Source organism: Leucoraja erinacea, unplaced genomic scaffold (genome assembly GCF_028641065.1).
Source record: "Leucoraja erinacea ecotype New England unplaced genomic scaffold, Leri_hhj_1 Leri_1197S, whole genome shotgun sequence".
NCBI lineage: Eukaryota > Metazoa > Chordata > Chondrichthyes > Rajiformes > Rajidae > Leucoraja > Leucoraja erinaceus.
In genome coordinates, this window is record NW_026575448.1 from 1 (window position 1) to 21,024 (window position 21,024).

A 21,024-nucleotide genomic window follows, 5' to 3' on the forward strand; every position below is an offset into this window, starting at 1 on the left:
ATGTAGATTGAAGTCACCCATCATAACTGTTTTACCTTTGTTGCACGCATTTTAAATTTCCTTTTTGATGCCTTCCCCAACTCCACTACTACCGTTAGGTGGCCTGTACACAACTCCCACTAGTGTTTTCTGCCCCTTAGTGTTTCGCAGCTCTACCTATTTCGATTCCACATCCTCCAAGCTAATGACCTTCTTTTCTATTGCGTTAAACTCCTCTTTAATCATCAACGCTACCTCACCTTCTTTTCCTTTCTGTCTCTCCCTCCTGAATATTGCATAACCCTGGATGTTCAGCTCCCAGCCTTGGTCACCCTGGAGCCATGTCTCCGTGAACACAACTATATCATAGTGATGAACAGTTATCTGCACATTCAACTCATCCACCTTATTACGAATGCAATAGGGGATATTTCTGGTCAGGACGCCTTTTCAGTCTCAGGTTACGATGGTTGGAAGCAATAGTCACAATACCTTTGGTTGTGTCTAATTGCATACAGAGCAGAAGAAAGATTCAACGAACAAAAGATAATGTTTTGAGGATGACGTGTCAGACAGATTGAGCATGTAATGCCAGAGGAAGACCACACTTAGTGTTGTGTGTGCAGTACTGGTCGCCAGGATATAAAACGATGGTATTCTGTTGAAAAAAAAATGTAGCAGATATTCATCAGCATCTTACCCGGAATTTTTAGTTTGAGTTACCGGGAGCGAATGCTTTTGGTGTGGAGCGTAGGCGTTCAGGGGTGGCCTTATTTAGGAGTGCGATTATATGAGTGAGGTAGAGAAAAAAAACACTTCATTTGACACCCCCCCCCCAATGAACTGGCGTCAACTGCCTTCTGTGGCTGAGAATTCCAGACATCCACCATTCTCTATGTGAGAAATGTTTTTCTCATCTCAATCCTAAAGGATTTCCCCTTTACCCTTAAACTGTGACCCCTTCTCCTGCACGTCCCCAACATTGGGAACAATCTTCCCGCATCTAGCCTGTCCAACTTCTTAAGAATGTTGTAAGTTTCTATAAGATCCCCCCTCAATCTTCTGAATTCTAGCGAGTACAAGCCGAGTCTATCCAGTCTTTCTTCATATGAAAGTCCTGACGTCCCAGGAATCAGTCTGGTGAACCTTCTCTGTATTCCCTCTATGGCAAGAATGTATTTCCTCAGATTTGGAGTCCAAACCTGAACGCAATACTCCAGGTGTGGTCTCACCAAGACCCTGTACAACTGCAGTAGAACCTCCCTGCTCCTATACTCAAATCCTTTTGCTATGAATGCTTAAGGTTTAACGTGGGTGGGAAACATTGAAGAGTTATTGCAAGGTTAACCTTTTCACTCTGTGTTTTCTACGTCTGGAATGAGTTGCCAGATGAGGCTGCAGACGAGGATTGAATTATTAGAATATATTTGGACAGATATATACATATACATAACGTATATTTTGCGCATGTATGCCCCAATGGCAGTCACATTGCACCAGCCAAGGGTTCCGACCGTTAACGTTGCCTATTCATTTGCTCCGGAGATCTGCACAGCAGCATTCTGTCTTGTTACCTTCTCTCAGCACATCGCATGATTTTTTGCTACGGATAGTTTGGTTTCGCGTCGTTTACCCATTTTCGACAAATATGTCATCACACACGCGTCGCACATGCACATTGAACACTGCAATACGAAATTACTTCCAGTAGTTGATAAATATTTTGATCTTCATCTCTGATTCATTTCAAAATTAAATTTGTCACATTGATCAGACGTATGAAATCAATCACGCGGAACGTCTTCTTCGCTCACTGTCTAACTCTGTTTCTGATTTCAGGGAAAGATAGGAGCATTAAACCTGTACCCAGGGTACCCGACTTCCACAAAGCTCACTGGTGCTTTGCCACTTACTGTATGAGTCCTGAGAAACTTACCAAACGCTGTTCGTCGATGGCGCCCAGTTTCTAGGGAAACCGTACAGCATTTTTCCATCCTGTTCAGTGTTTGCAATTGCCACCGAGAGATAAACACGGATACCAAAGAGGTGAGTAATCCGGTGACTTAATGTTTTTTAATCATACTATGAGTATTTTATTCGTCTGTCCAATTAAGTAAATGTCTGTAATCTGAATGCGGTCTTCGGTGCAAAAGCAATTGCCAACTGTCCACATGCACTTGCATTATATTTTGAGATCAACGAAGGTTTTCGATTTTTTGACTTTAATTTAATTTGTAATTACAGATGCTTGGCTACTTCCATAAATGTCCGTTGAATGACATAAAAACGATACACCAGGTATCAATAAACAAATGGCTTGGAAAACACGTTTACCGACATAAACATCAAGCCATAGGTATTTAATGCGCATGCGCAGTTTCACGTATTGATTCGAAATGATCATGTTGCCTGACGTGGCAGCACAAAGCTACTGACTGTTACATACATTCCTGATACATTTCCAAAACTACATCGGAGTTCCATTAACTTTTATGCGGCCGCCCAACTGATTTAAAATTAGATTCGCGTGCTATTCACAACAATGACCATTCAGTGTAAGCACGAATTTCACACCATTCTTCAGCTCCTCTCTGATTTTCCTCTGTGACAGTATATAGATACATGTGTTGGTGCAGGTGCTGAGGAATTTAAACATATACCCAAGTTCCTGCAGGATATATGTTGGGTTACTCATATATCTGTCTGTGTAAAAATAATTTTGCATTTGCCAGTTCACAGAAGATACCACATAAGGCATCCACAATAATATGAAATTGGCTGATAGAGCAAACAACAAAACCATTGACTTTCTCCGGTTTTCCACTTCTGGATCCTTCTGATTCTCGCTGTTGTTCCGCAGACTTTGGCGAACTCTAATTGCCGCAATAATGTGTCTAACTGTCAACCAATTAAACAGTAGAATTAACGCGATTGGTAATAACGGTGTCAAGATACTGTCAATTAACTCGAACGCTTTCCACATGGAAGAAGTGTAGTATCCTGCTATTAAGATGCAGCCCCATGGCATGTGATCAATTATGGCGTAAGGCTCTATTGCAAAGTAAACCGGGATACATCTGGCACAGCATAATATTGTCACCACTACTATAACCACCGTCGCAGTCCTTTCACTGCAATACCTTATCTGCAACTGTTGGCAGCATATTGCGATGAAGCGATCGAAGGTGAAAGCCACCGTAAGCCAAACGGAACAGCCCGTAGTTGCAACCCTCAAAACAGTTGTCAGAGCACAAATTGGAGTGATGTGCAATAAACGGGAATATTTATGGATCATATTTGTCTGCTCCAATAATGCAACGACGATGACCACCATGAGATCTGCCGCCGCCATTCCCACCAGGTAACGTGTGATGCACTTGGAAAGACCGCATTTTCCACGCGAGAGGATCACGATTGCCATTAAGTTAACTGAATGGAAACAAGAGGAACAATATTGATAAAGGAATCCTCGTTGCAAACGTAGTCAATCTCCTCGGCTCGTTTCGTGTACCTGGGGAAACAAGTCCCTACCGTGGTGAAATCGATTTCCATCCTGGAGCTGATTGCAACCACCACCTGACGCAATAGGTTTCTGCCAAATACAACACGATTCCGAACGATAATAAACTTTTTCAAATTAAAATTCTCACACGTTGGGAAAAAAAGCTGTTAAGACATACCAACGTCACTAATAGCTCGGTTACATCGGTTGTTAAGTGTACGAGTTGAGATACAACAGAATAAATACAATTAATAAAAGCTGTATTACTTATTACTTAATGTAATATGATGAAATTAACGAAACATTATTTCCCAAAGGGTAGATAGCTGACGATTGCAATGAAAGGGCCACGAATATGCATCGGCCTCTGTTAACACTTCAAATAATTTGGGAATAATAATGGCCTATTTCATATAAACACATTTCCTGCATCCAGCTTGTCGAATTAGTCAAAATGGCTGGCAGTATCATCAAAGACCCACACCATCCTGGCCACACACTCATCTCCCTGCTACCTTCAGGTAGGAGGTACAGGAGTCTGAAGACTGCAACAACCACGTTCAGGAATACCTACTTCCCCACAGCCATCAGCGTGTTCTGACTATTGACCCTACAATTTGTATGAACGTAAAAAAATGCATCAGGAATGATTTTTGAAATTACAACGGGATCAAATGTTGGCCACAAAAACACTAGCGCCGCTCAGTTTATGTTTACAACGGGCAACATATCTAAATCGAAGAGTAAACAGTGCGAGAAAATCAGATTTTAAAAGACTCCATAAGCTTGAAACCTGAAAATGATTCGAAAAACACCTGAGATGGACATAATGGTCGCCGTTTTACACACGCCGGGGGTTAACAAGAAAACGAAAAGCACCAAAAATAGTCAGCTTCTATTTCTTACCCGGTATTCCAAACGCGACAAGAACAGGATAGTATATGCTCGCTATGTAGTAAATTGCTGAATATCCCATTTTCCATCCAAAGCTGCGATTTTGGTATAATGCGCTAACTCCTTTCATCTACTGGTGTTTGGTTTCGAGCCCTATTATACAATCAGGGCACGTCGACTATGACAATTAGTGCGACCGTCACTTCAGTCACCTCAGACACAGTCCACTGAACAAATAACCCGTCACCAACTTTCGCTCATTGCATCATTGTACAGTTAATTAGGCACCTCAAGGGATGTTGCAAACAATTATTATTTTTAGATTTCTTATGACTCTTCTCCGACTGTAATAGTACAAACTTAGATTTTATACAGGGATATAGAAGATTGAATAGTTTTAATGCAGGACGAGGATCACATTTGACAAGTGCAATTACTTATAGTGTCGCTTGCAAAACTATGAAAGGGTGTTACTTTGTTGGATGAGGTAGTGTAGTTCTGGATCTGATAATTCATAGCGATCTCTTGAACTGCTGTTGAATTGAGCGTCTGACCTTTACGTGCACAGGGAAGAGATGCGGCACAGACATTGTCACCATTTACCAAACTCTAAATACATTAACATTTGGAATGTACTTCGATGAACATATTGCATATGCTTCTTCAAACTAGCTGTGGTTACTATGAAGGCTGGGTGATAGATTGGGTGAATCAAATTGTCAGGGGTGCTGAGGAAGAGGATTTCTTGTAATGTATTCGTGATAGTTTTCTAAACCAACATGTAGAGGAACCAACGAGAGAGCAGGCTATTCTGGGGGGCAGTGTTAGCTGTGAGGAGGATGCTAGGAGGCTGCAAGGTGACTTGGATAGGCTGGGTGAGTGGGCAAATGCTTGGCAGATGCAGTATAATGTGGATAAATGTGAGGTTATCCACTTTGGTGGCAAAAACAAAAATGTAGAGTATTATCTGAATGGTGGCCGTTTGGGAAAAGGGGAGATGCAACGAAACCTGGGTGTCATGGTACACCAGTCATTGAAAGTAGGCATGCAGGTACAGCAGGCAGTGAAGAAAGCGAATGGTATGTTATCGCTAGAATTTAGAAGATTTAGGGGGAATCTTATAGAAACTTACAAAATTCTTAAGGGATTGGACAGGCTAGATGCAGGAATATTGTTCCCGATTTTGGGGAAGTCCAGAACAAGGGGTCACAGTTTAAGGATAAGGGGGGAATTTTTTAGGACCGAGATGAGAAAATCATTTTTCACACAGAGAGTGGTGAATCTCTGGAATTCTTTGCTAGAGAAGGTAGTTGCGGCCATTTCATTGGCTATATTTAAGAGGGAGTTAGATGTGGCCCTTGTGGCTAAAGGGATCAGGGGGTATGGAGAGAAGTCAGGTACAGGATACTGAGTTGGATGATCTGCCATGATCATATTGAATGGCGGTGCAGACTCGAAGAGATGCGTGGCCTCCTCCTGCACCTATTTTCTATGTCTATGTTTCGATCAAGGGCAACCATTAGGATGTATATCACTCTATATCGTCGTCTATATATATCGTTTCTCTTTCCCCTGACTATTTATCTGAAGTACGGTCTCGACACAAAACTTTACCCATTCCTTTTCTCCCGATATTCCGTTTGACCCATTGAGTTATTCGAGCTTTCTGTGTCCACCTATGGTTTGTGAACAGTTCATTTTAAGGACCGAATAAATTGCAGCGTTGTGGACGTTGCCCAGACGCTCAAATAAAACCAACTTCCCTTCATTGACACCATCTAAACATGACGCTGCCTCGCCCAGACCAGCAGCATCATCAATGACCATCCTCACCCCGGTCACTGCCTTTTCAACCCAGTCCCGTCAGACAAGATGTGCAGAATTTCAAAACCTGTCTCTCAGGACTCAGGGACAGTTTCTTCTCAGCACTTATCAGACAACTGGACGGTCCTCCCTTCAGCTCAGCTGCGTTCCCGACATCCCATCTACTTTATCGGAGACATTTAAACTATGCATTTTTTCGGAGTTATGTAGACTTTACATGTATTTTACTTCGGAGTCACGTGAGCGACTACGTGAACAACCCGCTCAGTGCGCAGGCGCGCATTTACGCCAGCAGTGCAACAGCGGCGGCACCTGGAGTCACGCTCTCCAGCTGCGCTTTAAAACGGACCGTCAGGTAAGTAGACGGTGCGTTAGGATAACAGAGGAGAGTCGCATTTAGTGTTTTGCAGGCTTGCACAGAATGTCTCAACGCAGAAAACTCTCGAACAGAACTGCCCGCGTTTTAACTCCACCAGAGGAGCGTTCTATTCCAGCGGGGCAGCCACCGGCGGCAGCGTCGCTCTCAGAGCGTTTCGCTATCCCCGAGACCGAGCTTGACCCAGTCACGCCAGAGCCTGCACGGCGGACTGGGAAAGCGGCCAGGAAGACCAATCGGCCGGTCGAATCCGATTCGTCGGAGGGGGACATGTCTCCCCCAAAGCGGAGGAGAGACAGCCGCCTGAGCTGCATTCAGCAGCTCCTGGAGGAGATGGTCCACCGGGAACAGCAGCGCTCCCGGGGAGACAGGACAGGTACCTCCTCCATAGTGTCGTGTCAATCGGGAGTATGCATGGGGTGCAGGAACAGGAACAGCTGTTGGGTGTGGTGGACCGCTTCGTAGCAACCCCACGGGCTGGAGCACCACTGGAGCCAAAAATGGCAGCCAGTATTAACCACCTATCCAATAAACCTCTACTGAAAAAGGTGCTCGCCGAGGTGCTGGAAGAACATACAGCACCAGAGAACTGTGAGGCCCTTAAGGTAAAAAGCCTCAACAGCCAAATCCGGGGAAATGTGGGGGCCCCTATTCGGGCACAAGAACTCAAGCTACAGCGGATCCTAAGGCTCCTGACGTCAGCTATCACAGCCTTTGCTCGTTCTGTGGAGACAACGGAGATGAATACATGCCAGCAGGATGTGCTGGCATTAATGTGTACCACACAATTCGAACTCAACAATCTCCGGAGGGAAGATATAAGACCTGCCCTCAATCCCAAATTTGCTGGCTTGTGCAAAGCCCCAGCTGCGGAGGCTGACTCACTGCTGTTTGGGAAAGATCTGAACAAAAAGCTGAAGGACATGGAAGAGGCATCAAAAACCTTCGGCCTCATGAGGGCAGGCCCCGGGACGAGCAAACCACGACCTCCGATACCCAAGCGGCAGCACCCCACGGCATCCACCAGTCGACGTCTGGAATATGGGACTGGTGAACGCTTGGGGCCGCATTATCCCCAAAGATCTTTTTTAGATCAGGGCCCGCCGCGGACCCCCTGGAAAATGCGCCTCCCCCCAACATCGCCAGCACGTCGTCAGAACAAAGCACTCAGAAAACAGAAAAGACAAAACCGCCAATAACCATGGAGGTAGGTGGGTCTGGTTCCTACCAGCATATAGAGAATAAGGGTGCTTTACTAACAGGGGGGAGATTACACTTGTTTAAAAAAGCATGGGGGATGATCACGAGTGACAAGTATATACTCAACAGCATTAGAGGATATAAAATTCAGTTTATATCAGAAACAACACCGCCAGTTCAACATTGGCCCGAAAGGGTATTTTCTCCCTCCAATAAAGAGCAACGGGAGGGACAAGCTGAACCGGTGAGACTTGTAAATAAGGGGGTCATAGAAAAGACCAAACATGAACCCTTGGAATTTGTATCCAATATATTTACCAAAACAAAAAAAGATGGTGGATGTCGCATCATCATTGACTTAACATCCCTAGACGAGTTTGTTAAGTATATACATTTCAAAATGGAAACATTTGTGACTGCTAGACAACTGATTTCCAAAGGATACTACATGGCAAGCATTGACCTCAAGGATGCTTACTATCTAGTACCCATACATAAGGATCATAGCAAATACCTAAAATTTACCTGGATGTGGCAGCTGTGGCAGTACAAAGCATTGTCTAATGGGCTCACGTCAGCCCAAGATTGTTCACACAAATATTGAAGCCAGCCATGGCAATATTAAGGAAACAAAAACATACAGTCATGGCATATTGGGATGATATCCTCATAGTAGGGAAAACTATGGAATTAGCTGTGGCAGCACAAAACAGCTCCTTGAAACTCTGGGATTCGTCCTACATCCAGATAAATCCAAGTTAAATCCATCCTCTATTATGGACTTCCTGGGGTTCACAATTCACTCAGTCCAAATTACTATTACCCTGCCAAGGGAAAAGATGATTGCATTAGCACAATCATGCAATAATTTAATAGTCAACAAAAGACCAACTATTCGACAAGTAGCAACAGTAATTGGTAAAATGGTAGCAGCATTTCCGGCTACACAATTTGGAGCTTTGCATTATCAAAATTTACAAAGAGCAAAGGTGCAGGCACTAAAACAACATAGAGGTCACTATGATCGGGTCATGATGTTACCCACGGAAGCAATATCAGAGCTACAGTGGTGGACACAAAATATTTGGCATAGTTTTAGTCCTATTATCATTACTAATCCTACTTTAGTTCTTCAAACAGATGCCAGTGCTCAAGGCTGGGGAGCAACTAACTCCATATCCAGCACAGGTGGTAGATGGACTAACTCAGAATCATCATTACTATCTACACTGGGCATTAACTATTTAGAAATGTTGGGCGCCTTTTATGGTTTAAAAGCATATGCATCAAATATGCAGCACTTGCATGTTCGATTACAAATAGATAATACTACGGTGGTGGCTTATATTAACCATATGGGCGGCATAAAATCTTTATCATGCGACAAATTGGTCAATATGATTTGGCAATGGTGTGTCGAAAGACATATTTGGCTTTCAGCTACCTATCTACCAGGTACGCTAAACACAGTGGCAGACACCAGGTCACGCAAATTCAATGACAACATCGAATGGATGTTAAATCCTAAAGCATTTGCTAAAATTGTCAAGCAATATGGAACGCCAGATATCGATTTATTTGCATCAAGACTAAATCTCCAGTTAACTATGTATGTCGCTTGGGAACCAGATCCAGAGGCAGCAGCGGTAGATGCCTTCACGCTGGATTGGGGAAAGTTCTTTTTCTATGCCTTTCCTCCCTTCTGCCTCATTAGTCGGGTACTTCGCAAAATCCAGATGGCTTCTGGTATTTTGGTGGTACCCGACTGGCCTACACAGCCATGGTTCCCAGTACTACATGACATGGTGGTGGAATCACCAATGGTGTTTCCCAGTCATCCAGGACTATTGATTCACCCAGTGTCAGGCATAAGCCACCCATGCCATCAAGACATTAATCTCCTGGGTTGCAGATTCTGAACAGACCCTACCTGGACCTGGGATTATCCGAACAAACCATCACCACCATGTCAGTATCCCTGCGAACATCTACCAAGAGGCAGTACTTAACCAGCATCAGAAAATGGGAGAAGTACTGCCAGGAAACAGGGACATCATATGAAACAGCCACAGTAACCAACGCATTGGAGTTCCTGGCCTATCTACACCATCATGAAGGGATCAGCTACAGTGCCATCAACACGGCACGCAGTGCTCTTTCCGCGTACCTCAAACCAGCAGGACATCAGGCCATGGGATCCCATCCACTGGTGGTTAAACTGATGAGGGGCATTTACAACATCAAGCCCCCTAAGCCCAGGTATACCCATATTTGGGACATCAATGTCGTCCTGACATACCTCCGGGAATGGCCACCAGCTAGATCCCTCAGCCTCGAGCAATCAACACTGAAGACGCTCATGCTGATGGCACTGGTATCTGCTCAGAGGGTCCAGTCGCTACACAAATTGAGACTGGACAACATGAAAACAACTCCAGACCAGATAACATTCATTCTACAAGGTCTGGTGAAACAAAGCAGGCCAGGAACATCCAATTCACTAGTGGTATTCTGGGCCTACCCACTAGAGCCACGGTTGTGTGTGGTGACCCACCTAATACAGTATATCGACACAACCCACAACATCAGAGGGAGTGAACAAGCCTTATGGGTCAGCCACAAAAAACCTCATGGCCGGGTAACAAGCCAAACCATCTCAAGATGGCTAAAACAGGTATTGGAAGCTGCTGGGATAGATATTAACACCTTTAAATCTCATTCCACTAGGGCAGCCTCCACATCAACGGCAGCTAGGATGGATGTACCTATTGACCTCATCCTGAATACAGCAGGATAGTCGAGGGAATCCACATTCCGAACATTCTACAATAAGCCATTGATGAAGCCTGATTTGTTTGCAGCAAAGATATTAGAAGCTGCAAATATTTAATTTAAGCCCGGGAAAGCAATTTTATTTTTGTTATTGTTAATAAATACCTTTTTGTTTTTCTTGAAAAACAGATTCATTGGTTAATAACGATAACACTTCCTTCCTCAAGAGCTTTCGGCAGTGAGTGAGTAAAACTGTTACACGGTTTGAAATCACAGAGCTTTGAAATCTTCACGTAGTCACTCACGTGACTCCGAAGTAAAATAGTAAGATTAAACGAGAACTTACCAGTTTGAAGTTTGATCTGTATTTTATGAGGAGTTACGATGAGGGATTACGTGCCCTCCGCTCCCACCCTCATTATATGGATCAAACTGATAAATTGATGTCTCTTTTTCTTTACTATGTTACTTCAAATACTTGTGTCTATCTGTGGTTCCACACCGCTGCTTGGAAGTATACGCGCCTGCGCACTGAGCGGGTTCTTCACGTAATCCCTCATCGTAACTCCTCATAAAATACAGATCAAACTTCAAACTGGTAAATTCTCGTTTAATCTTACTATTTTACTTCATCCTTTGGCTGTCGACTTGTGCGCCGCTACATGTACAGGGCTGATCACATTCCGCAGCCCTGCACTCATCATTGGAACACCTGGAGAAGAAGGGCACCTACGTCAGACTCCTAATCATATAATGCAGCTATTCTTCAAATACCATTAACCCGACCAAGCTTATCTCCAAACTCGTAGAAACAGGGTTTAGCACATCCCTATGCAACTGCACCCTATACATCCAGGCCACAATCAGTCTGGCTACGTGATAAGTTGTCCTAAACGCTAATTGTCAACGCTGCTGCCTTAAAATGACGCGTTCGTAGACCCCTACTATTCTCCTTCTAGACTCACGAGTCTGCAGCCAACTGGTAATCAGGGAACGGGGGATCCCCTCCTCCACCATAAATGAGGCTCGCACCAGGGTCTCTTCCATACCCCGCAACACTGCTCTCTCTCCCCATCCCCGCACTCGCAAAAAGGGCCGAGTCCGCCTAGTCCTCACCTTTCACCCCACCAGCCGTCACATACAAAAAATAATCCTCCGTCAGTCTCGCCACCTCCAACGTGACCGCACTACTCGCCACATCTTCCCATCTCCCCCCATATCTGCCTTCCGCAAAGACCGCTCCCTCCATAACTCCCTTGTCAATTATTCCCTTCCCTCTCGGTCCACCCCCTACCCGGCCACTTTCCCTTGCGGCCGCAGGAGATGCAACACTTATCCCTTTGCCTCCCCCCTCGACTCAAGGACCCAAGCAGTCGTTCCAGGTGCGACAGAGGTTTACCTGCATCTCATGTTGTTCCATTGTTTAAAAAGGTTTCTAAGAGTAAACCTAGCAATTATAGACCTGTTAGTTTGACTTCAGTGGTTCCAACCTCATCTGTTGCGTCCGCTGCTCTAGATGCCAGCAGATCTATATCGGTGAGACCAAGCGGAGGTTGGGCGATCGTTTCGCCGAACACCTCCGCTCGGTCCGCAATAACCAAGCTGACCTCCCGGTGGCTCAGCACTTCAAGTCCCCCTCCCACTCCGCCTCCGACCTCTCTGTCCTGGGTCTCCTCCATGGCCACAGCGAGCAGCACCGGAAATTGGAGGAACAGCACCTCATATTCCGTTTGGGGAGTCTACACCCCCGGGGCAGGAACATCGAATTCTCCCAATTCTGTTAGTCCTTGCTGTCTCCTCCCCTTCCTCAGCTCCCCTGCTGTCTCCTCCCACCCTCCAGCCTTCTGGCTACTCCTCCTTTTCCCTTTCTTGTCCCCACCCACCCCCACCCCCGATCAGTCTGAAGAAGGGTTTCGGCCCGAAACCTTGCCTATTTCCTTCGCTCCCTAGATGCTGCTGCACCCGCTGAGTTTCTCCAGCTTTTCTGTGTAACCTGGTAATCCAACTCACTTTGCAAGTTCGCAGCCGACGCCACCGCAGTGGCTCCTATATCAAAGAATTACGAGGTGTAGTATCTGAAGGCAATTGAGAACCGTGTATCCTTGTGCCGACAATATCTAAAGATTTAATATACGACTAAATGTTAAATTCATGGATATGTGGATATTCATTATATTTGTATTTATGAAGAGGAACTCGTGCCTGACTAATCATCTGGAGTTTTTGAGGTTGTAAGCAGTAGAATGGATAAGGGTGAGACAGTTGCTGTGGTGTATCTGTACTTTCAGAAAGCCTTTGAGAAGATCCCACACAGGAGATTAGTGTTCAAAATTAGAGCACATGTTATTGGGGGTAGGTTATTGACATAGAACTGGTTGGCAGACAGGAAACAAAGAGAGGACAATAACGGCCCCTTTCAGAATGGCAGGCAGTGACTAGTGGCTTACCGCGAGGCTCAGACCCGAGACCCGAGACTAATTGAAGTGCAACGAGACCTGTGTGTGATTGTACAGGGGCTCGGTGAGACCGCACCCGGAGCATTGTGTGCAGTTTTGGTCTTCTTCTTTGAGGAAATAGATGTTTGCTATTGAGCAAGTGCAGAGAACATTCACCAGCTTAAATCCCGGAATGGCGGGAATGACATATGATGAAAGAATGGGTCGACATGGATTATATTGGCAGGAAATTAGAAGGGTGATCGGGTATCTTATAGAAACATACACAATTCTTAACGGATTGGAAATGATAGATGCAGAAATAAATGGTCCCTATATCGGAGAAGTCTAGAACTATGGGTCATAGTTTAAGAATAAGGAGTAGGCCATTTAGGACAGGGATGATGAACCACTATTTCACCCAGAGAGTTGTGAATCTGAGGAATAATCTGCCACAGACCGCAGTAGGGGCTATTTCACTGGATGTTTTCAACAGAGTTAGATATAGCTCTTAGGGCTAAAGGAATCGTGGGTAATGGGGAAAAGCAGAAACGGGATACTGATTTTGGATGTTCAGCCATGATCATATTGAATGGCGGTGCTGTCTCGAAGTGCCGAATTGGCTACTCCCGCTCCTATTTTCTGTGTTGCGGATTTGGGCCGAGCATAACAAATGGGTCCAGAAATCAATTTTCGTGGCCCACGCCTCGGACCTACATTAAATTTTGCACAGATTTAGATGCAATATAATTGAGAAGGAAGTCATAACTCGTCATTGCCAAAGGTTGCAATATAATTAATGTCCAATGCCCATCTTACACCATAGGGAGCATATTTCCGGGTTGCAATCCATTTACGACATATATATGCAAGTTGTGAATATGGCTGTAATCATATATAACTAAGTATAAGTATATTATACACAAATAAGTTAATGAACATTATTGTGAGTGTGTTTTTTGAATGAGACTGCCGCAGAAGTCCTTTGCAAATGAGGGCTATTACCTTTAAACTAAAATAACTCCAAAAGTGTTGCTATGTTTGAGTATCTGTAGTTTGTGTGCGTGTGGCTGTGTATACCTGTCAAACGTGTGTCTGTAGATGTGTGGATGTAAATGTGTATGTATGTGGGGATGGATGTATGTGCGAATGCATGGATGTGTGTATGTATGTGTGGATGTGTATGTGGATGTATGTGTTTGTGGATGGGTGTATGTGTGTGGATGTATGTGTGTGCGGATGGATGTGTGCATGTATGTGTGCGTGCGGATGGATGTGAGGATGTATGTGTGTGTAGATGTATGTGTGTGCGGATGGATGTGTGGATGTGTGTATGTATGTGGAATATGTATGTTCATATGAAATGTATCAGGAGTAGGGGAGAGGGAGAAGGTAGTGGGTTTGGAAGAGCTGATGTGTTTGGAGATTTCAATAGGGGTGACCATGTCAAACTGGGAGAGGAAGCAGTGTGGAGGAGGGCTAAGGAGGTCAGTGGAGATGTTGAAAGGAGGGGCCTTGGCAGGAGTAGATGCCGGGGAGTCGGGTACAGGGGATAAAGATTGATAGATGGTGCTGATTTTATCAGCGAAAAAGTGGAGTAATGAGTTGCAGAGATCCGGAGTAGAGGTAGGGAGAGTGTTGGCTCGAGGCTTGAGGAGGTTGCCCACTGTGGAGAAGAGGGTTATGTGTTTTAGGCAGGGATCGGTGAATATGGAGGAGAGGTAGGCAGATATTCCAGCAATTAGAGCATCTTTGTAGTTAGTGAGGTTTGTAAGCTTCAAGGTGGACTGTGAGAGATGATGTATTTGTAAGTCGTTCGAGTTGGCGACCAGTCTGCTTCAGTTTACGAAGTGCAGGTGTGTACCAGGGTGAAGATGTGTTGAAAGTTACGGTTCTTGTTTTGAGGGGGGCCAAAGTGTTGAGGGAGGTAGACAAGGTGAAGTTGATATGGTTTGTGAGATCATCAGGTGAGATGGGTGTTGAGACCAGGGGGAGAGTGGTGGAGAGCAGGTCAGAGAGATGGTGGGGATCAATGGATTTTAGATTACGGAAGATGATTTCTCGGATGAAGCGGGGGCGAGGTGTCAGAGAAGGGATGGTGAACAGTATAAGGTTATGATCAGAGAGGGGGGAGAGGCAAGGATGCAGGTCGAGTACCGGCTGATTTGTGGAGCAGACCAGGTCAAGGATGTGACCTTTGTCATGGGTGGGAAAGGTGACATGCTGAGTGAGAGATAAGTTGTCCAGTAAAAAGACGAATTCAGATGCGAGCTTGCAGGCTGGGGAGTCCATGTGAATATTTAAGTCATCAAGTAGCAGCAGACGTGGGAAGAGGGATGAGGCAAGTGTGAGGATATTCAAATCTTATTCCACCAGGGCTGCAACTACATCGGCAGCTATGGAGTTGGATGTACCAATGAACCACATCCTCGAGACAGCAGGATGGATCAGGGGAAAATGTTCCAACTATTCTACCACAAACCAGTAGTTAAACTGGAACTTGCAGAGCCAATTTTAAGTTCTGTAATAGAATTTCACCCCATAAATAGGGGCTATAATTTGTTGTTAACAATTTATCATGGATTTCAATGTTGGATTCATGTCTAAACATGTTAACACAATTCCTCCCACAGTCAATTAAGGCAGATGTGATGCATGGACTCGTTTCCACGGCATGAAATCACAGAGCTTTGAAATCTTAACGTAGTCACTCACGTGACTCCGAAGTAAAATAGTAAGATTAAACGAGACGAACGAAGTTTGATCGTTATTTTATGAGGAGTACGTTGAGGAAATACGTGCCCTCCGCTCCCACCCTTGATTATACACTCAACTGGTATTTTTTTCTCTAATCTTACTATGTTCAGTCATTACAGTTATCTGTGATTTCACACCGCTGCTTTGAAAAATACACGCATGCGCCCTGGCGGGGTTCTTCACGTATTCCCTCAACGTACGCCTCATAAAATAACGATCAAACTTCGTACTGGTATGTTCTCGTTTAATCTTACTATTTTATTCTGAAGGACGATCAGATTGTCGGAGAACTGGGATGGGGAGTTAGAGATGAAGAGAGAAAGCGAGGGTTAACTGAAATTCGCGAAGTCTATATTCATGCCGATAGAAATATGAGGTAATGTTTCTTCCGATTTGCGTCGGGACTCACTCTGCCAGTGATGTTGTCCAGAGACCCAGATATGCTGCCTGTCCCGCTGAGTTACTCCGGCATTTTATGTATGGTGTAAACCAGTATCTGCAGTTCCTTCCTGCTCATAACATTTAGAATGCAGCTATAGGATAGCGCAGATGCTATTTGGCGCACAAAACTGGTCGCCGCTTTACAATGAGGTCGTGTTTCTCTCCTTGAACGAAGAGCTGAGAGCGATGGGATACACTTGATTAATTCTGACTGAAACGTCGGAGTACGATGGGTGACCATAAAAACAGTCCCGACATTATCAGGGAAAGAGATAAGATCGACCGCGTCATTTTTTCCAAAGCAGTGAATCCACATCTAGGGGACACTGGTGTAAGGTGAAAGAAAATATGTGGCAAGGAGATCCGATGGATAAGTGGTTCACACAGCAATTATTCCTATGAATTTCTCCTAGAGATGCTGCCTGATCCGCGAAGTAACTACAGCGTTTCGTGTCTAACATCGGTATTAACCAGCATCTGCATGAATATACCACACACACACACATTTGGGCTGCCATGGTGGAGCAGCGATGGAGTTGATGCCTTACAGCGCTTCTAGCGCCGGAGACCCCCGTCCAATACCGACTACGGGAGCTGTGTGTACGGAGTTTGTAAATTTTCGCCGTGGCCGCGTGGGTTTTCTCCGAGTTGATCAATTCCTTCCCACACTACAAAGACGTACAGGTATGTAAGTTAATTGCCTTACTTTATGTGCAAATTGTCATTAAATATACAAGGGTGAGTGACAAGTACAAGTACTTGAATACCGACAATGGATGTGGGGAGGACGCGGGAACAGCAGGTTATCGAAGGTGATCAACCACGACCCTGTCGAACGGAAGAAGGTGGACGTGGGGCCAAAACGCTGCTGTAATATTTTGCTTGCTAATATAATTAATACAAAACAGTTGAACACTAAACTCAGAAGCGCTGGCTGAAAAGATGGCTTGCAAATCATTTGCTTTACCAATTTATTACTGGACCTACCTACAGGTCAATGTTATAACCTTATAATACGAATTTAACTGGAACCATCCCGGTCCATGTTAAACCCGTGCTGCAAGACAACTTAACTACATCAGTCCACATACCCCATCCCTTGCTGGTTTGTATCGATTTGTTTCTATTATGATTTCGTTTGTTTGTTTGTTTTTTTGGTTACTTTTTGTCAGTCCTAACGCGATACCGTGAAAAACTTTGCGTGCTGGTTGAACGAATTGGAACCTGCGGGAGTAATGGTGGAGGTGGTGGGAGCAGATTTGTGGTGAAATAGTCGGTTAGATTCATAGAGTCATAGAGTGATATGGTGTGGGGAGAGTCCCTGCGGCCTAACCTGCCCACACCGGACAACATGGCCCATCGACACTCGTCCCACCTGCCGGCGCTTGGTCCATATCCTTCTAAACCTGTCCTATCCGTGTACCTGTCTAACTGTTTCTTAAATGTTGCGGTAGTCCATGACTCAACGATCTCCTCTGACCGCTTGTACCATACGCACACTATGTGTGAAAACGTTATTCCCATTAAATATTTTCCGCTTCACCGTAAACTTATCATTGTTGGTCTACGTTTCACCTACTCTTGGCTAGAAACTCTGCACAACGACCCGATCTATTCCTCTCATGATTGTATACAACACTATACGATCGCCGCCATCCTCGTACGTTGAACGGAATTGATTTCTCTAGCCTTCTCAACCTCAGACCCTCCAACCCTGGCAACATTCTTGTAAATCTTCTCACTGCAAAAAACCCAATTTAACTGGGACCATCCCAGTCTATATAAACCCGTGCTAAACCACCCCTGTTCATAAATCCTATCCCATGCTGGTTTAATTCAGTTCGGTCATTTTTGTCAGCCGTACCGAGAGACCGTGAACACCTTTGCGAGCTGGCTGAACGGATGGGCAACTGTGAGATTAAAGGTGGAGTTGGTGGACGCGGTCTGGGGTTCATTTGTCGGTTTTTCCCACTATGTTGAAAAATTAAGACTTAGATACAAAACAGGCAGAGCAGGTGTTGGCAAATGTACAAAACAATCTGACGACAACCTCAAGAGATGTTTCAGAAATAACAGATAAACACAATTTTCCAGTCTGTTTAAAGTACCGGAATTAATGTGCAACTGGGAGAAATGTAATTGACAACACCTGGATATTGTGAGGTATAAATAGACCCGAGCGGCGACCTTGAGCAACTGGCAGTGAAGATCTACCTGGGACCATTGTCAGTACAGGCGGCATCTCTATGTCCCACTAACATCAGCGATGGGGACTAGTGCATTGGAGCGGGCATTAACACTTGTCAGATTCTTTATTTACTATAAATACATCATCACAGTCATCGGACTGCTCAGTAAGTCGTTTTAACTGCTTGTTATTTAACACCGTTGAGGAGTTCAATGTTTACAACTGTTGCTTCGGGTCAGGGGTTTGAAGCTTTGACCGGGGTTTGTCCATCTAAGGTATCCAGCACTCAAACTCAACTCAACAGCAGGTCTCTGGTTTCATTTCAAGATGTTGCATATTTTTTATTGTGTCAGTAATTGTAAGTGAGAGTTATGCCCCTGTCGCACTATAAAGCCCTTGTCCCTCTTAGCAAACCTGTACTGAAACGTCTGGAGACTTTGCGCCCCACCCAAGGTTTCCGTGCGTTTCCCGGAGGTTGCAGGTGGTTGCCGAAGGTTGCAGGTAGTGGAAACAGGTAGTCAGAATGACAAAACCTTAAGGAACCTCCAGGAACCGCACGGAAAATGTGGGTGGGGCGCAAAGTCTCCAGAAGTTTCCGTTCAGTTTTCCTAAGTGGGACAGGGGCATAAGCGAGGCGGGTTGTCGGCACTTGATGCCGACGGGGAACTGAAGAGGATAGCTGATGGCAGGGGGAGATGAAACACTCGGCGCGGCTCAGAAAGGGTCGCAGTGCGCGGTCCCTATGTGGCTCCCGAGGTGATGTTTCGTAGAAAATGAGAGCTCGGTAAACGCAAATCTTCACCATTCGTTCCACTGAAAGCTAGAATTATAATCGATTGTTTTCCCATCATCCGAAGAATAATTAAATTGATACACCAGTTTCCACACTGATGCAGATCGGGATGACGGTCACACCGTATCCATCATGTTATACTCCTGGAAGACACATTGATAGAATCAGCCACATAGGCGACGGTGGCGTTCAAGACGAGGGCTATACTGGACACGGCTACTCGATTTCACCCACATACAAACCAACCCCAACATCTATGGACTCCCGTAGGTTGCACGAAGGACTTCACGTGTTTCGTTGGAATCACTGGATTGCTTGTTTTGGTTTGTTATGTTTTCTATGTGTGTATAATGTTAAATTGCCGCTATGCTGCTGCATAATTTCATTGTTCCGTCGTAGATATATAAATGACAATTAATACTCTTGACAACTCCGCATTGCTCACATTCAATATCAGTGTGCATCGTTTTGTAGGCTCAATGAATACGAATTGCATTATTCCGCTATCGATACTTTTGACAATTTAACACGTTTCACAAATCCTCATTCACAATATATTGACCCGCCATACTCATCTATTCAGGATCTCAAGGTGAATGGGAATTTGTCTCAGATGGCTGCGATACCACACGACATCTAAAGGGGTCGCGCTTGCACCATGATCACCAACATTGAGAACACCTTGCACCTGATGACCAGATTCAAAGGCTGACTGTGTTCATTTCCTCACAGGTAATTTTGTGGCGATCATCGTACTCGGACGGGGAAAGTGCGGACTGTCCCGGAGCATCACCTACTACCTGGTGGCGATGGCGGCAGCAGATCTATCGGCCGTCTTCTTCAACGTGTCGATATTTTACCTTTACGCTGCGATTTTTCAGGATATTCACACAGTTGCTTGCACCCTACAAAGAGTGATGGCCTATGTGTCCCTGGACTGGTCAGTCTGGTTAACTGTCGCTTTTACATTTGATCGCTATGTGGCCATTTGTTGCCAGGACTTTAAGACCAGATACTGCACGGTTCGAATCGCTACGGTGGCGATAGCGACAGTGTATGTGGTGAGTTTAATACGGAATATTCCCTACTATTTTGCATTTTATTCTTATTATATAAACATGCCAATTGATTGTATCGAAAAGCCGGAATACTTTTCCCACCCCGGGTGGCTTGCCTTCTCCTGGATTCACACCATTTTAACACCTTTGCTTCCGTTTTTCGTTATTGTGTCCCTTAATATCCTGACGGTCAGATCGATCGTGGTGGCGAGCCGAGCCCGGAGTAAGCTCCGCGCTCACGTCAGTGAGGAGAAACAGGAGGACCCGGAGATGGAGAGTAGAAGGAAATCGATAATTTTACTCTTCTGTGTGTCCGGCAGTTTCATCCTCCTGTGGCTGACGGATGTGTGCTTCTTCATTTACACGCATATTGCCAACTTACACACAGTCCAAAGCTACGCTAACCCAAGGTACATGGCAATAAATGCTGCGGACATGCTTAAAATTCTGAGTTCGTGCACGAACACGTTTATTTATGTGGTGACTCAGTCTAGGGTCAGAGCCGAACTAAAACATGCAATCATGTATCCCTTCACAATGTGTCTTAAACCTGTTAAAAAATAAAATAAATTTAAGAATTGTGGATTTGTTAATGAAGTGGTAACGAGATAACCATAGTGGCAGCGTCTATTAATATTTCAAATCATTACACACTAATGGTTCTGGAAATGTTGCAATGAGGTAGTCATGGTGACTGTTTGAAACCGCTGTCTCGGGGCTGAAACAATGCGAGCCGTTTGCCGCAGCAGGGAGTAAACTGGAATGAATGAGACCAGCTCTGTGTATTTCTAGACCGGGCTCATCT

General features: G+C 44.9%; 1 protein-coding gene across 1 annotated transcript; it reads left to right on the forward strand.

Annotated features, from left to right (window-relative positions):
• Positions 1–16,710: 16,710 nt before the first annotated feature.
• On the forward strand, positions 16,711–20,783 carry LOC129715474 (probable G-protein coupled receptor 139). Its single transcript, XM_055665357.1, has 2 exons — positions 16,711–16,864; positions 19,894–20,783. Exons 1-2 carry the CDS (start codon positions 16,711–16,713, stop codon positions 20,781–20,783), a joined length of 1,044 nt encoding a protein of 347 aa, XP_055521332.1.
• Positions 20,784–21,024: the final 241 nt, after the last annotated feature.

Coding starts and splice junctions, on each gene's coding strand:
- LOC129715474 (XM_055665357.1), top strand. CDS start 16,711: ATGGAGTTGATGCCTTACAGCGCTTCTAGCGCCGGAGACCCCCGTCCA. Junction 16,865..19,893: donor CACACTACAAAGACGTACAG/GTATGTAAGTTA, acceptor ATTTCCTCACAG/GTAATTTTGTGGCGATCATC.